Genomic DNA, 18,170 nt, shown 5'->3' with positions numbered 1-18,170 from the left:
AAATGTATTGATGATTATTAACGATGATTTAGATCAAACAATCGATAAACAAATTAATTAAATTTATATTTTGAAATAATCACCAGAATCGAATCAGTTACAGGCCAGATTTATTTATTAATTTGCGAGTTTTGTTCATTTACTAACAGTATTTCTTTGTTTCGAGAAAAAATGATAAAGAAAAACAATTATTATAAGACCAGAAATACAACTACCCTACATACTCACTCAATTTCATAGTAAAAACCCATTTTATATATTCTCGATGTGGACAAGAGCTCGGGCTTTTACACTAGTGGCGGGTCTGACCCGGAAGCTTAAAGTTAATAATTATGTTACAAAATCCGTAGGCGACGATGATGATCAACTTGGCTCTGGAAAAAAAAGACGTCACATCGGGAATTCTGCATGAACGATTTGACTTTACTGGAATTGGACACTAAGTAATGTTTAAAATCATCTCTCCTTGGAATTATAGGTAGGTTCCTGGATAGCCTCAGATTGTCAATGGAGGTCTACTTTAGATAATTTTCTTGCGGTTACTCTCAGTAACTATCACTATAAGACTAACCAGAGTGCTAAAGAAAAAAAAAGGGAAATGGTATAGGTTACATCTTCCAAAAGACAAATAAAAAACAAAATATGTTCACAGATTTATTTAAAATTTTTCAAAATCAAAAATAACACACAATATCTTTGGCGAAATTCTTCATTGAAGAATATATTTTAAAAATATCTTAAAACATTTATACATCTTATAAATCCTCGTAAATTTATAAAAATAAATAAACGTGTCGATAAATACTTTAGTCAATTAGTATAATTCACAAAAAGTCTCAGTGTGGCCCAGTCCGGGAACAGTATATTGTATAGACTGAAAACATTGCAACCGGCCCACACTGCATAGTCTAAGCTCTATTTTTATTTGGTGTTTTCCTTGTTAATAGCTTTCATAAAAAATAGTAAACGGATATGGCACTGACTTATTGTTTTTTTTTTTCTTGTGCCTTAGAAGTAACAAGGTGTCCCCCAACAAGTTACGACCCTGATGACACGATTTCATTCAATCTATTGTTAGCACTTTTTGTTATATCTTAAGAAAATCCTTGTTATGAAACACCCTGTACAATACTATGCTGACTAATACAATACGTTTCCCCAATAAAATTTTGTGCAAGAAATAAAAATACTGTGTACAATTATTATTCTTAAAATTTCGCGAAAAAGAACCCCTAAAAATAGTGTCCTTTTCCCCTATTATATACATTAAATATTTAAGGTAAACATCTTTATAAAAGTTTATCATCAAAAAGAAATTTATTAAAATACATATTAAATGCATACACAATGTTTCCTTGGAATGCAGTTCTTTTTTTTACGATATATATATGTATATAGACAGGGCGGTTCAGTCTTAACATGTCCGTTTTTTTATTAAGAAGAGAGAAGTTGGCGCAAAAATGGACCACCCTGCTTATACATCATTTGGTCTCTCTTATAAGCTAAAAATTGTGAAAGGTTTAGTTGAATGCTCATTTTATTATACAAAAAATACCACAAGGATTATAAAATTATAACAAATTAATCTAGCCTACAATGAGAAATAATACACATAAAACGTCGCGATTCAACACATACACAGACCATAATATAACACGAACAATCATCGAAAATATTTCGGATTTTTGTACGGTATAATTGAGTTTTTTTTTCTTTTTGTTAATTTCAACAAGACGATTTGCACCTCGTTAAACATTAAAACGATTAAATTTGATCTGAATGATCCAAAAACGATAAATGCAATAACATTCAGTACCGTTTATTACCATCTAGTAAAATCTATGACGAAAGAACACTTTAGCTCAGGTAAATAGCTACACTTAAATGCCACCAATACAAAAAATTGTTGTCTGGTATACATTTTTTTAAAACGTCGCCATAATTATATATATATATATATATATATTTATAAAAAAACAAAAAACAGTCTTAATCAAAGTAATAATGATTTTTTGGTGTGATGATTTAAACATATCTGAAAAATAATACTTTAAAAGTATCACTGTTGAAAAATAATTGTAAAATAACCGTAAAATTGTAATACTAAACATATTGTGAATACTAAAAGATATATTTGAAAATCCATATGACCTTTTTGTGAAGCATGCCTCAAACTGTTTTGGTAATAATGGCCAAACTATATTTTTATTTAAACGTCATGGTTCACTATTTCAGTTTATGAAAAAATGAATGAAGATCTATTATCCCCAGTTTATTTTGGAACCCTTCATATGTTATCAGCGCAAATTCAGTTAATTCAAAATTGGACATAATCAACCGATTTATATTTTCTGTTTCGTCTTTCCTAGTATCAATTTTTACACAAATTACTACAAGAATTAGTTCCTATGTTACAGTATGTATATAAGACAGCTTCACAACAAGACACCAACAATTTATTTTGGTTTTAACATTCATCTATACTTTTCTGTAAAGTTCCACATTTTTCAGCTCTTATTTTTCACTTCAATGTATGACAGTAAACCAACATTGCTTCACAAAAAGGCAAAACTACATCAAAAAACGAATTTTTCATATCCCTATAAAATTATATGAACATTGATGCTTTAACATATAGTATCCATAATCTGTGCCTCTTGAGAAACTAACACGATTTGCGTCATAAATCATTCAAAACAAAAACAAATTCTATTTCGAAGTGATTACCGAAAACTTGGTAAATTTTATTTCATTCAGTTATATTGCAATATCGATGCCGCTTCACAAGAAGACAAGACTGATAACCAATAATATAAAGAGGTCTGTCATATCTCTATAAAAATTATCTGAACATCTGACGCTTTAACATTTAATAAGCGTATATTTATTATTTATATTTGGGTTGCCTCCATTCTAACGGCCGTTTGATATTACGTTTTTTTTTTCGTTGTGTTGACACGTACTTTGAGCAAGGATTGTACTTACTAAGGAACCACCGAATATGGGAATCGTCAGTTTCCACCGTCAATGTGATCAAATTAGGGGTTCTGATCGAGAAAAGTCATGGGGATGCAGAATAAGACGATAAAGAAAACCTGATCGGATAATGGACGGACATGTATTTTTCAATACACTCTAGAAGCTCGATTTTACAATTAATTTTTTTAATCACGCAATGTTATATAATGGAAACCGATAATTACCAGAGATGGTCCCTTGTTGACGCTAAAGATACTTTAGCGGTAGCAATACGAAAATGTCGCGAGACTACCTATAAAATGGAGGCAAAGCCGGTAAGTCTTGTAAATTCTCTAACATTTAAATACGCGGTTTATAGGTAAGGGTCACACATATAGTCTCCTTTGTTTTGGCAGTATCTAACGGTAAGTTATCTTCTTTATTACCTAAAGGAAACATTAAGAATGATACACTGAATGGGCCTGGTGACGACCAACAGACTTACCGTTTTCCAACGCTGATGATCCCTCCACTGGACATGAACACAGTTCTCCCTTATTCTTAAAGCTGCACGATCTAGATATGTTATCATATTTTATCTTGAAGCTGTTGGAACGAGATCCCGACCCCCTCCTCTCGTTTCTACCCTTAAAACTAACAGACACTCGCTTAATTCTCGCGCATATAACAGCAGTGGCTAGTTCTGAAGAATCCCAACCGCTTTCGGTAAACTTCGTCTAATTTTGCGGCGTTGCCAATAACAAGCAATCGAGACGTAGGATCATTGATAGGTGCTCTGTTTTGTACGGTTAAAAATTTTTAATGTATTTGTTCTTTAATAGATCATATTTTGATTATAAAATGGATAAATCATCGATTTGTGAATATTGTCAAAAAAACTATTACAACATCATTGAATCATTTAATCTGAACACGCATATGAGGACATCCTATCTAGGTGCATATCCATTCAATTTTTATTTTAACTTGGAAATTTGATTCAATTCTATACCGGATTCTTTATATTTTAGGCATAGTTGAGCCTGCGAAAGTAAGATAAGAAAGTAGTACAGATACATATGACTTGATGTCCTTTATGTGAGTATATCTCATCAAAATCATAGCTCGTTGATCATATAGTCAATATAAAGCCTAACAATTGTAGAAGAAACATTGAAGTTTGGTTCGTGACTGAAGAGTGTATTCTCACTATATTCACCGTATTATCCAGATCTATTCCTGTTCTTAGATCTCAAAATAATGCTCGCTGGGAAGAAATTTTCGTCGAATGAAAAGGTGATCGACGAAATTGAGGCCTATTTCCAAGCAAAAGACAAACCGTACTACAAAAATGGTATCGAAAATTTGGATCGCTATAATCAGTGTATCACCCTCGAAGGTAATTATGTTGCATAAAAAAAACTAATTTTGCCAATAAAATGTGTTTCACTATGGTAGGCCGGGGACTTTTCAATTGACCTGTTAATTTATTCTATTTATATTATATTCTTTAAATATACGTATATTTTTCTGGCAACTGGCAAAGTCGCAAACTCAAACCCTTGTGCACACAAGAGGGACTTTCCAGAACTAGATAATTGTACTGTGTCCACATACCTGCTGGACCTCGATCCGTTCTCCTTGTTCCTCCTGCTCGCCGATCTCTGCACGTATCTCTTATCTCTCGAGTTGGCTCTCTTTATACTCGGCCGTTTCTGTATGGACTCCGCGCTCAACGACAGTCCCGCCACGCCAACTACAATATTAATGGTATACCTCGCCCTTACAACAACAGACTGAATAGCTGACCTATGGTTCCCGATGATGACCTCCGCAGTAATGCGTTAGTTAATGCCGAAACGTCGGCTTTATTTAACGGTATGTCCAACGATCCGCCACAACTGGAACAGTCGACTGACGGGCCCAAAAACCATTGAGATCTGGTTTTCATCCTCTCCGTTTGTCTCTCGTGCACCTTAAACAATACAAAATGGCGTTCATCGAAGAGTGCCGGACCGAAAACGATCATTCATGTCGAGACTTTTTCGCAATTTACGACTGATGCTACATATCAAACAGGACTATCGTGGAAATTTTAGGTGCGGGGTGCAGGTATCGAATAAAGAGCAACTAATTGTAAATGTAGAAAAATTGAGAGTTACCAAGGGCAGATAGCTCAAACTCCTGGTACTTTCAGCGTACGCGTTAACCGCTTTGAGTTCGTCCAATGTCATTTTTGGTCCTGTATAGCTATATTTAGACGAATGGCTTGTGCTTGAAGAATGAGAAGTGTTATTCTGGAAAACAGCGGAAAGAAATATTCAACTACAATATATTAGCATCAATCTATGTCGTAAATATATCACACAGCAAGTAAAACATGAATATGTTCCTCTTTCCCGCGGTTGAGACCACACTGCAAGAACTTACTTGAAATAATCCGTTTTGTTCCAATGAAATCGATAATCTGGTGCATGATTCTAGGAGAGTGTGCTCTGCTATCATCCCCAGAGATGACGAATTCACCTGAGGCTGCAAGCCCACCTCCAAAAGGGCGGGCGTGGACTGACATTCCTCTCCTTGCGACATTGCTATAAAATCAATTGTGTAAGTCGTCAGTTGTACAGGGGAAAGTGAAATATTTCAATTATGTTAATTTGGAAAGGGTTTCAATGATGATTGTTTTATGGCAAATGATAGGAAAAAATTAACTTTCCAAATTAACTAGTTTTATCAGATGCTGTTACAAGATCTGATCATTAATTAGAGACTACAGGTTATGTCTTTGGAGTAGATATTTCACTTAGTTATAGTTCATTCATTCTCTCGGTTTTATTCACACAAAAATACAATAATACATAAAAGGCGCCATCATTTCTTATGTGCTTGCATGTATTCTGATTATTGCTGAAAATGTAAAGTTTTAATAAAAATAACTGTTAACCATAACATAACACATCATTGATTTCTATTGTTGTATGATTTGAAGAAATCTGCTGGCGAAACCCATCAAACACTTTTAGAAACTTATTAAAATGCTACACCGTCATGTCCCAATTGTTGGTGTCAATGACAAAGAATCATCTGTATGACCAAAATGCTCGAAGGCAATGAATTGAAAGACTTTTTTGGCGAAAACCCAGCTCAATTTATCAAAGAACCTCTCTCTTTCAGACAGCTTTTATACGTTTATGATTGTCGCTACGAGGAAAATCGCTACAAAACAGACAAAAAAACGTTTTCTATGAGTTATTTTGATTGTTAGATGAAAATGGACCTGCTACGACAATCCCATGCGCAAAAAATCATGCATCAGACGAGGGGAGCCATCCACATCGACACCAAAGCGGAATATCCATGGCTGTAAACAAGATTAGCGTATTATGAAGTGTTTAAACCGACGTGTTACTATCTTGTAGCAAAGGTTGTAGTAATTGTGAAGGATACACTGTTGCAGCTCGAATGGGAAGTTCTCCAGTATCCAGCAAACTCACCAGCCATAATGCCTTTTGATTACCACTTGATTAAGATACGTCATACCAATTTGTTTCAATACATGTCTTTTAATGTGAAAAAATAACCAGCAAGATGTAAGCACCTCCTCTTTAGTCCTACTTAATTCAATGACCAGATCTTGTTATGTACATACCTGATTTTTAATAGGAGTAAAATATCAAACACCCTAAAGTGCTTCTACTTTTGTTCTACATCACGAGCACAAACTAACTAAATGTGTTCTACTATGGATCTAGAAGTGTTTTCGATTCGGTGCCAATAGAAATCAGCCTTGTTATTTTGGGTTCAAGGGTTAGCATCAGCAAGTTATTAATCATTCTAAAGGGCGCCATTTCATCCTCAAGCAAAACATGGAATGCGTTGCTGGTGGCGTGAAGCAAATAAAGTGCAAAAATTAAAAACAGAGAGACGTTCACAAAATAAAACTGCAAAGTTTCACTAGGCGATTAAAAAATCTTTTAATTCATCATTTAGACCAAGTAATGTTTTTGTAATTGGGAAATATCACAGAATTGCAGAAAGTACAATTACATGGGGAAACAGTATTGATATATATATAAGTATATACAGATAATGCGTAAAGTAACACTAATGAAAGGTAATTAATAAAAAAAAATCATATAAACAAGAAAATACACTAAATCCAAAGAGAGTAGAATGCGAAAGTAGGTAATGTCTACCTAAAACATACATCAAGCATCAGTCAAGTTACGGTTTAAATTTTTTTTTTAATATAAAGAACTTTCAAAACTTTTGAAGAAAACGTTATATTTTTTAAAGCAATAAGAACCCGTAGCCCCCACCCCCCCAATATGGGGGGTTATAAGAATACTGTACGATAGCTCCTACTCTCCGTGAACTATTTAAAAAAAAAAGTGTGTATAAGGCTATAATGATTTCTGACAATATTTGCATCGCGCTGTCACGCCAGCAGAAGTATCTCAAATTATAATAAAGTGGTGCAGGAATATTATAACTATAGGTGAAGTTCTCGTCACAACTATGTACCGGTGCATATTTGCTATGATAATTTCAGTCCGATTTACACTACAAAAATATTACTTGGTGTAAACAACATTAATAAAAGCCACGGATACAGTTCCGAATAGGAAAAAAAGCAAATGGTTAAGCCTGAATCTTGAGAAGGGTGGACGATTATTGCGAATCGTAGAAATCATCAGGTCGTTGTCAGAATAGCACACCACATAAACGAACCCTTTGAGATACCTCAACTGACACAGCGCGGACTATAACATCGATTATTCCTTATACACCGAACTAATACAAAAAATAAGCAAGACTGGACCGTTTCACATTCAAATTGCATTCGGTTTATGTACAAGTAATCATAAAAAAGGAACGGTTGCATTTCATATTGATGGGACATGCCGAAAGATATCTATACGGTATTGTTAGCTCGATAGAACGAATCTTCGTCGGCTTTGGTATCGTCTGGATTACCTTCCAAATAGTTCGGATGCCAACGATCGTTATTTTCGCATTGCAGCCAAGTCTCTGTGCCCATCGATAGATGGCCTTTAAGCGAAGCGGTTAGAAAAATAATTATCGATTATTAACGACATAAATGACGGTACACCAGCTGATGATTGTGATGATGTTGATCTGCATATTAATGCTGTTACTATTAATATTAATCGAAAATCAGCGGAATGTTATCTAGTTGATGGGTATGCGCCACGTGGGGTTGGATGAACGTTTGATCGATCGTGATGCCTGAATATTAGTTTGGCAAGAAATTATTTCTAGTCTTTACTCAATACTATTTAATCATCAATGTTTAGTGAATCGTATTATATATATATATATATATATATATATATATATATATATATATATATATATATATATATATATATATATATACTTGAAGCAACGTTTCAAACTATTTTGTCTGGGCACAATACTGCTCATGCGCACAATACTGCTCATATCCAAAATGCTCATTATTGCAAAAGACATACGTCTAGCTCGATATCAAATGGATCTACGATTTTCCGTTAAAATATGAATGAAACAAGGTTACTAAATCAGAGCAACTTGGAAGTAACACAGCTACTGGACAAGACGCAGCAGGAAATCAGAAGATTGATTTATGTCTTTATTTAATCATAATTAGTCTAATTTAATTTTAATTTGCAAAATACATCCTGACGAATTTATCCTGCTTTCGACTTTCTTGTGTATTGATGCAAGTACCACAGAAGAACAGTAATAAAATAATTTATAAATAAAGACTGTACTAAGCATATCTAATGTAAAACGTAATAAAAATACATAAGGAGAATATTATAAATGGTTAAAATGACTATATTTTGGATATTAATTGAATTTGACGATGATGAAAGCATTGTATCAAAATAAGATTAAATACTTCCAAGAAACGTATTCCTTAATTCGATTAAACTCAATGGTTTTGGTTGAAAAACACAGACAATATTAGAAGTTAAGGTAGAGATGCCCTATATTTTTCATTATCTACCAGCATAGTCTTGAATCAAAATAAAAGGCTAGAGAGTGGATTGAACACAAAACTTAACGAATAAACGGACGGCTCTTAAGCGAATTAGGGGCCACAAATCCACTAAGAAGATGGTCCCCTTCATCAAAGTTCAAAAAATAATCATTGAACCGAAATAAATATTGTTACGGCATCCCTATTAATCCAGGATTTACAGGATCTTCTGATATATAAATAAAGTCCATATATCAGAAGATCGCCATAATAAAGATATCATATTCAGACAGACAACAACTAATTTAAACCACTTTGTCTTTAAAGTTTGCAAATATCTTTGTCTTACTCACTCACACAGCTTTTTGACAGTTATATTCTGTTGTGTGTTGAAAATGATCGCACTCTAAAGTCGAAATAACTTTCTTGCCAACCAAATATGTAGGTTCTACCATCCTGATGTCTTTCCCTAAAAACGCCTATGCACAGATCATCAAACGTCCATTCGATATGACTCAAAAATCAAAATGTTTCTGCTGATAAAATGTTCGAAACGGGAAATCGTTCGAATTCGAAATCCAATGGAAAAACAACGGATAACGAGATTATCAAAAAAATATTAAAAGTTAATCTGACAGATATGAACTAATACATTACATTGATCATATAAGACTTAAAAAAAAACATTGTCATAAATTAAACAGAAAAGCGATTTAGATAAAGTGATGCATCAAAATTAACTATAAATGTATCTTCTATAAAAATGATTGTTGTTTAACAGAATCCGGTTGGGAACACAAGATTTCTTTCACGAAAATTTGGCGAAGGCGCCTACTCGGTACCATTTCCGTTATTTCATCAGCAGAACCATGAAGAGACTGATAATTCTCGTTAGTTTCAAATGTGCACAACCCTCATGCCAAACTCTGCGGAAAGATGAATCAGACTTACCCAGCAAGTATCTCTCCAATGCCACATACTCGTTGGGGAACACGCCCTTCGTAGGCGGATATTGGAATGAACATATCCATTCGCCTTGGACCCTGAGCACGCGTCCCGTCACCCTGGCGTAGTACTCGTAGTTGTCCTTCCCGAAGAGGTTCGACGAGGCGAACTCTTCGATCAAGTGTTTCATGACGCGTGAAGCCACCTGCGCAGACACACGGCAAATGAGAAAAGGAAAACCTGGGGCTTAACGAATTCTTAATGATATCCCTTAATTATTATCTACTGGAAGAGGCAAGACAATGTTCACATTTAACTTACGTTAACTTCAGCCTGTTCGCCAACAGTAAGCATTGTACAGCAGAAGCAAAAAATAAAATAATTAGTTCAAAAGCACCCACATTAATTTTAAATTAATCTCGCGTCATGATATATTATTCCATCAATGTAATCATTTCAGAATATATTTAGTTATGAGTAACCATTCCCGTCCTAATTATCAATATTATTCATGCTAACAGGTTAATTGAAAAGTCCCGGTCTGTCACATAGATGGCGCTACTAGAATTAAATCCATAGGTTTTTTAGTTAGCGCTAACCCTCAAAAGATGCGTGTATAAATTTGACAGCTGTCGGATCATTAGTTTGTGAATTATAGCATTTTGAGTGAAGCAACTACTGTTATTGTTATTGTGAAAAAAATGGATAAAAAGGAATTTCGCGTGTTGATAAAATATTGCATGTTGAAGGAAAAAAATGCAGTTGAGGTAAAAACTTGGTTTGATGCCGAGTTTCCGGACACTGCCCCAGGAAAATCAACCATCAAGGATTGGTGTGCTAAGTGTAGACGTGGTGAAATGAGCACCGAAGACGGTGAACGCAGTGGATGTCCAAAAGAGGTTGTTACCGACGAAAACATTAAAACCATACACAAAATTTTGAATAATGTAAATTGAAATTGAATGAAATAGCAGACACTCTAAAGATATCAAATGAACGTGTACATCATATGATTCACCAATATTTGGGCATGAAAAAGCTCTGTCCAAAGTGGGTGCCGCGCGAGCTCACTTTTGACCAAAAACAACGGCGAGTTGATGATTTGGAGCAGTATTTGAAGATGATCAAGTGTAATAAACCCGAGTTTTTGCGTCGATATGTGACAATGGATGAAACATGTCTCCATCATTTCACTCCGAAGTCCAATCGACAGTCATCCGAGTGCACTGCACACGATGAATCCGCTCCAAAACGTGAGAAAACGCAACAGTCGGCTAACAAGGTTATGGCGTCTGTATTTTGGGATGCGCATGGAATAATTTTCACTGACTACCTTGAAAAAAGAAGGACCATCAACAGCTACTATTACATAGCGTTATTGGATCGTTTGAAGGACGAAATCGCCAAAAAAGGCTGCATTTGAAGAAAAAAAAAGAAAGTGCTGCTTCACCAAGGCAATGCACCATGTCACAAGTCAGTAAAAACGATGGCAAAATCTATTAATTGGGCTTCGAATTGCTTCCTCATCCACCGTATTCTCCATATATGGCCCCCAGCGACTATTTCCCGTTCTCAGATCTCAAAAGAATGCTCGCTGGGAAGAAATTTTCGTCGAATGAAGAGGTGATCGCCGAAACTGAGGCCTATTTTGAAGCACAGGACAAATCATACTACAAAAATCGTATAGAAAAGTTGGAGGGTCGCTATAATCAGTGTATCACCCTTGAAGGGAATTATGTTGAATAAAAGAACTAATTTTGCCAAAAAAAATGTATTTTACTATGGTAGGCCGGGGACTTTTCAATTGACCTGTTATATTTCTGAGAATACAGGGAAGTGAATAAAATGTCCTATATGATTGGCCAATTCTGGGCATACGCATTTCTATAAAATACATTAGTTTGTTTATTATTTGCTAATTCTAAGGTTATGTTTTTAGTGACTTTTAAATTGTTATTTAAAAAATAATAAAACCCTAGTTTTTTATTGGTAATAGAGGAAATAAAAAGAAAATTATAGCGAAGCTGGGACGACACATTGAGTTTATAAATGTATATTAATCCCAGTGAATATCTATTAGTATACTATAATTATATTGTTGTACAAAATTAATTAGACGTAACTATAAGTACAGATGTGGCAATATCAACAAAATTACCAGGATAGGGTATTTTCCAAGCTCACATATTGGCACAGGATCTAAAATGTAACTAGTTATCTAACACTATTTGGTAGGACTTTTTAAATTTGTATATATTAATATTTTAGTGACATTGTCCCCAGTAGTTATTAAAATTTATGATGTGTAAGCATGTAAATTTGATAAGAATATTGCTGCAGATAATGTTGTACATGTGTGAAGTATGTAAAGTACATACAGATGCTACTACATGAAAAATAAAGTTATAAAAGAAGAATTCGGATCTAAAGTACGTTCAGAGCTCATTGGTGGTGTGAAAAGTCCAAATACAAAGGAAATATATCAATATAAAAATATCTATCAATACTGTTACTTCAATATTGAGATGTACCATATATGACATCAACTTAGCTCAGTCAAAAGCTTTTATTTGCAGTTATTAAGTGAATAAGAAATATATATTAGTAAATGTAAGCAACATAATGAGTATGTATTGATAATAGTTCGGTTTTATTTTAAATTCTTCAACTTTCAATTCCATGAATTGTCGTAAAACATCCATAATAGTAATAGCATTGCGACGAATTATTTTTCAAAGAGAAACAATATCCAATATAGGAAATACGGGCATATAAACAAAAAAGCGTCAAACATAACCAAGCTAAATTTAATACTTATTTTATTGAAATACGCCTGCGCTCAACCAGCCAATCATATACCTCATCTAGTTTACTTCCCTGTGGTCTATATTTTAGAACGCATATTTTAGACAAAAATTCCACGCCGTCCCTTATCTTATTTGCGATCCTGCGTTGTTTATTTTTACCGTTATCAAACCCGCAAACACACAATGTATTACAGATACTTTAAATATTAACTATTCATATGTCAGATTTAAGTAAACGTATCCACCATATCACAACGAAATAAAAAGATTCAAGTATATTCTATCGTTAGGAACAATTTAAATTCTAATCAATATCCCTCAATGAGGTATTCTAGTCTAGAAATTGAAAAAAAATCCTGTTTTTTCATATCTTCAAAGATTAACTCCTTAAGAATGTCTTTAAGAGGATTTTTCTAAAAAATCTAAATTATTTTCGGGGATATAACTGTTTTGGTTAAACGTAACGCGTTAAACGAGTTTTTCTCACAACTACTTTTTTGCTTGTTGTCCGTACATTCTTCTATCTTATCAAAGTAAAACTCTTAACAAAATTAAGATGTTTACTATTAAAAAAAAAATCGGATATAGTAAAAAATGTCTCGTTTTTTCCACCTGTCGTAATATGGCGAAAACAATTTTGTTTTATTGAGATGCTGCGTTACTAAAACAGTTATATCTCCGAAAATTATTTAAAATTTTGAGAAATCCTCTTAAGAGCATATCGTTAAAGAGTTAAGCTTTGAAACTATGAAACGATTTCTAGATTAGAACACCCCCTCAAGAAAACAAACGAAACATCAACTGGACTATGTCAAATCGAATGAATATTGTGCGATTAACTACACTAAAAAGATCCCAAGACCGTGCTTTGTTAGTTGTTAATTATTTGGGGCTACGATCGCCGATATATTCACCTTGAACTTCATGACGTCCTCCATCTTGGCCGTTTTCCCGTCGCTCACGCAAGAGTGGAAAAAACTGGGCGCAACGCTCACCCCCAGAGCCTCGCTGGTCATGCCCGTGCCGGCCTTCTCGCTGTTGGACGCGATCACCCTGAACGTTCCGAAGAGTAGGACCAATAGTTTCTGGGTATATCGCGGTAATGACGTGATTATTCTGAAACGAAAATGGGACATTAAAGAATTATAATAAATGTAATGTATCAGGTTGGTTCAACAGAAAATAAAAAAATGGGAAAGGGAAAGCGTGTTTATATGTGATAATGTTTGAGTGTATACAATTTCTTTGTTCTATTATTTGTGGAGATGTCTAGATATTTTGGATAGTGGCTAGTTCTGGAGAATCCCAATCGTATTCGATAAACTTCGGTAGTTTCCGTTTGATTATGCGACGTTGCCATTTATATGCTATCAACAGGTTGAATCCAACGTACCACAACAGCCATTTTGAATATGACCCTGGCGTTGGTAAGGACTATGTTTTGTAAGGTTAAAAATTATTTATAGTACATTCGTTCTTGCATTGCTCATACTTTGATTACATGTGATAGGCAGTAATGGATAAATCATCGATTTGTGACTACAGTCATACGAGGATATTCCATCCATGTGTCTATCCGTTCAATTTTTATCTTAGTTTTCCAAATTGAATTCAAATCCATACCGAATTCTCTATATTTTAGGCATAGTTGGCCGTGCGAAAGTAAAACTAGTGATAAATATATCTCATCAGAATGACAGCTCGTAAAAGATGATAGATTAATACTGGAGACACATCCACATAGTAACCAAAACCTGCATAAACGAAACTATCACTACTCTGTTTCTTGAATGAAGAACTGTTCTAAACTGCACACATTATGCATTCTATAGTACAAGTTTTAAAACTCGGGTTGATACGACAAATGTCCAATCAGAGACGTTGTCGTTCAATATATCGTACGACGCAGTCGAACTGTCTGGAAAATGACAACACACTATGCAATATGTAGTACAAGTTGTACAACTTGAGTAGGTACGACCGTCGAAGCCATAAATGCATGATCAGAGATGTTGTCGTTCAACATACCGTACGACGCGGTCGTAATGTTTGTAAAAGGGCAACACACTATGCAATCTGTAGTACGACAAATTGTACAACTTGAGTAGGTACGACCGTCGAAGCCATAAATGCATGATCAGAGATGTTGTCGTTCAACATACCGTACGACGCGGTCGTAATGTTTGTAACAACACACTATGCAATCTGTAGTACGACAAGTTGTACAACTTGAGTAGGTACGACCGTCGAAGCCATAAATGCATGATCAGAGATGTTGTCGTTCAACATACCGTACGACGCGGTCGTAATGTTTGTAAAAGGGCAACACACTATGCAATCTGTAGTACGACAAGTTGTACAACGTGAGTAGGTACGACCGTCGAAGCCATAAATGCATGATCAGAGATGTTGACGTTCAACATACCGTACGACGCGATCGTAATGTTTGTAAAAGGGCAACACACTATGCAATCTGTAGTACGACAAATTGTACAATTGGAGTCGGTACGACTGCCGAAATGATAAATGTGTGAGGTGTAGTCGTTTAACATATCGTACAACGCGGTGGAAGTTTGGAAAAAGGGCCCACACAATGTAGTTTTTGTACAACTTGTACTATAGATTGCATAGTGTGTGGTCCGTTTAACAGGCCCACCCTTATATTTTGACTACACATTTTCCCAAAAAATGCTTAATCAGATAAAGTGATAAGAATCGATCCTTCAACCCAATAAATTAATCATAATCAAGACCACTCATAACATAGATAGTTATCATCGAATTCTTCCGTAACAAATATATCCTGTCATCATCGAGGAACAATTCATTGTTCATTGTTTGTTTTAACGCCATCAGAGCGATTTGTTATTCAGTACCTACTAGGCACGGATGTTCTATTAAAATGACATGTAATTAATGAAGCATGTCTTTTGTCACCTGCGTTTTTTTTTAATGTGCAAGGCGTGTTGTAGAGACTTGAACTGCGTCAATATAATAATAAATATTTACGCGTGCATATCCAATTTTCGTAAACAGGAAGCCGCTTGTTATGGACATGCTTTTCGAGATTCTAGATTTCCAATTAAGCGTAGGAAATTGCATTGCTTTTAACGGCGTTGTTACTGATTGCGAAGAGGTCTTAAAATTCACAGCTGGCGTTGTACGTATACATCAACCATCACCAACTGACAGCTGTTGTTTCACGCTTCACGCACGAAATGATCATATAAAATTTGTATAAACTACATACTATTTATCATGGTAAAACACACATGTTATAGTATTCCCAGTTTGGAGATCGAGAAAAACCATAACAAAAACAAAATTATGTTTCTAAACCATAAAATTATGAAATAATGGTAATTAATAAGTAGGAAGCCTTTTAATATCTCCCAACAATTTGTATCTTTTCAAATAATGTTTTCTCCAACATGCAATATTAATAAAAATACATTGTAATGTACACAATAAAGATAACATTCTAATTAGTGTTGCAGATTAGATTTGAATGTTTGTAAATAGCTCATTTTTCAGCACTATTAAAACGTTATAACAGAAACTTACCTATGAATCTCATCCCTTTGCAAATGCAGATCTGAGAACTCGATAACTTGGAAAAACTCTTGTTCAATGTCCTTTCCAAATATTCCACCAGGCACTTTTCTTAAGAATTTTTTTAGAACGCTAGCTATGGTATACACACTAAAATTATCCATGTTGACCAATCGACCAGTTTGAAGGAAATGTATTAATTTTTTCATTGCTCCTTGGTGCCCTGGCGCCCGGAAAACATCTTTTCTGTAAGGCGCTTCCTTGTTTAGTTTTAGGATTAAAACCTAAAACAGTGGTATTGTTTACACTTTCGGTTGTTTCGGGACACTTTCACATTACCAGTAACGGACCAGGGATGTCGTTCTTGCACACTTCTTCAAGGGGCACTCCGAACTTAACTTTTTCTAATCTTCTAGGATAGGGGCCGGAGGGGTGACCGCAAGAAGTTACAACGTTACTGAATGTGGCCGCGCGCCTATGCATTCTTGCTGCCCAAGTACTCATTTCCAATATTTCGTACAGGTTGGAGGCCCAGCAGATCCTAAACAACCATAACCTAACTTTGACATCAAAACATTTTTAAAACAGTCGAATAACTTAAATATATAGCACACTTTAAAACACGACATGCACACCGATTAAAAAAAACTAAAACAGATATCGTTAAACTGATCTAAAAAACGCCATATTTTCGAATTTTCACGCCCTAGTGCATAAGGAAAAATTATATACAGTTTCACACAGACACTGAACAGAAATCAATGGTATTCGAGTTCTACTCGCTCTACTATTGGGCGGTTTTCTGCTCAAATTGTTATGCGATCTAGGGACATCTCGTTTGACCTATTAAAATCCGTACTATTGGCTGCATTGTTTAAATTCCCACGGCGCGAAAACTACTGTTTCTGTGGATTCAAATTTTCTTTATGTAAAGATTTTTTCATTGAATTAAATGTTACTAAAAAGTTATACGTTGGTTTATAATAATACTTTGTCAGTTACTTTTGTTATTACATATAGATTGTTATTAGGGTTCTTAGTATAACTTAATTATTTTCTAGAAAAAAAACATTACTTAGCTGATAATTTTGAGTTTTCACTTATAGCGGTGACATCTTTGGTTGGTAGTTATAGAAAACTTTTTTTCCTATCCATAGAAGGTTATCGCGGAAAAATTAAAATATGCTAAATGGCGAAGGGAATTAATTATTAATTAACTAAATTAATTATTTTAGAAAGCGTTATAGGCAAATGTAATATATATTGTATTAAATGATAGAAAGGAACAAAAATAAAATAAAAAATGCAATAAAGATATTTTCTAATGTTTTTCATTATATATTTGAACGAAACAAATATTTATATAGGTTATCAACCATGATAAATTTATATGTTTACGCTTAACTTAAATGAAAGCAAACCTTTTCTTACTTAAAGTTTTTTAGAAGATTCGATTCATTGAGCAAAATATTTTGTCTCGTCAATTAAAAGGAGAATATGTTTTGTTACGTTTCATTCTTTTTTTTATTAATTAACTTATTAACTATTAATATTATAATAACCAAGTAATGAGGTCAATCTCTTAAGTAAAAGTTGTGAAAGTAAAAGTGCAATTTATATTAAAAAAACATAAACTATAACCGAAATAATTTTCAGTGGTGACATCTTTTGTGTGTCAGTTAAAACTCGGTACATATAAATTAGAAAGCTACGGGTAAAATTAAAATCATAGCATATACGGACATATTTCTGTTTTGTAATTAAAACCATAGACCAATCTCTATGATAAAAAAATTCTATATGGTGAAGTAAGAAAGTAATGGCACTTTGAAACAGATTTTGTTAATTAACATTTCTACAAAATGTAACAAGCAAAAAATGAAAATAATGTACCAAAATGATAAAAAGGGAGTGGAAAA

At 34.2% G+C, this 18,170-nt stretch overlaps 1 protein-coding gene across 2 annotated transcripts; it reads right to left on the bottom strand.

Annotated features, from left to right (window-relative positions):
• Positions 1–641: 641 nt before the first annotated feature.
• RhoGAP71E (Rho GTPase activating protein at 71E) lies at positions 642–17,069 on the bottom strand. Of its 2 annotated transcripts, XM_076417107.1 has the most exons (10): positions 16,591–17,069; positions 16,264–16,535; positions 13,614–13,815; positions 9,899–10,097; positions 5,389–5,549; positions 5,121–5,255; positions 4,768–4,933; positions 4,576–4,714; positions 3,464–3,612; positions 642–3,404 (listed from the first exon to the last, which is right to left on the bottom strand). In XM_076417107.1, the coding sequence occupies exons 1-10, from the start codon at positions 16,753–16,755 to the stop codon at positions 3,319–3,321; spliced, it is 1,674 nt and encodes a 557-aa protein (XP_076273222.1). In that variant the 5' UTR covers positions 16,756–17,069; the 3' UTR covers positions 642–3,318. The 2 variants fall into 2 exon arrangements, with proteins under 2 accessions (XP_076273222.1, XP_076273223.1); XM_076417108.1 differs by lacking the exon at positions 5,121–5,255.
• Positions 17,070–18,170: the final 1,101 nt, after the last annotated feature.

The sequence above is a fragment of the Rhynchophorus ferrugineus genome, unplaced genomic scaffold, assembly GCF_030347505.1.
Source record: "Rhynchophorus ferrugineus isolate W39M unplaced genomic scaffold, kcgeb_rfMv2 rfM11, whole genome shotgun sequence".
Taxonomy (NCBI): domain Eukaryota; kingdom Metazoa; phylum Arthropoda; class Insecta; order Coleoptera; family Curculionidae; genus Rhynchophorus; species Rhynchophorus ferrugineus.
The sequence above is the reverse complement of the archived record's forward strand: the minus strand, read 5'-3'. Positions and strand labels throughout refer to the sequence as shown.

Excerpts from the sequence above, each read along its gene's own strand:
- RhoGAP71E (XM_076417107.1), bottom strand. The coding sequence starts at position 16,755 with ATGAGTACTTGGGCAGCAAGAATGCATAGGCGCGCGGCCACATTCAGT. Across the intron at positions 16,536-16,590 it reads ACATCCCTGGTCCGTTACTG|GTTTTAATCCTAAAACTAAA; the intron begins GTAATGTGAAAG and ends CCACTGTTTTAG. Across the intron at positions 3,613-4,575 it reads AACGGATCGAGGTCCAGCAG|TTTTAAGGGTAGAAACGAGA; the intron begins GTATGTGGACAC and ends AGTGTCTGTTAG.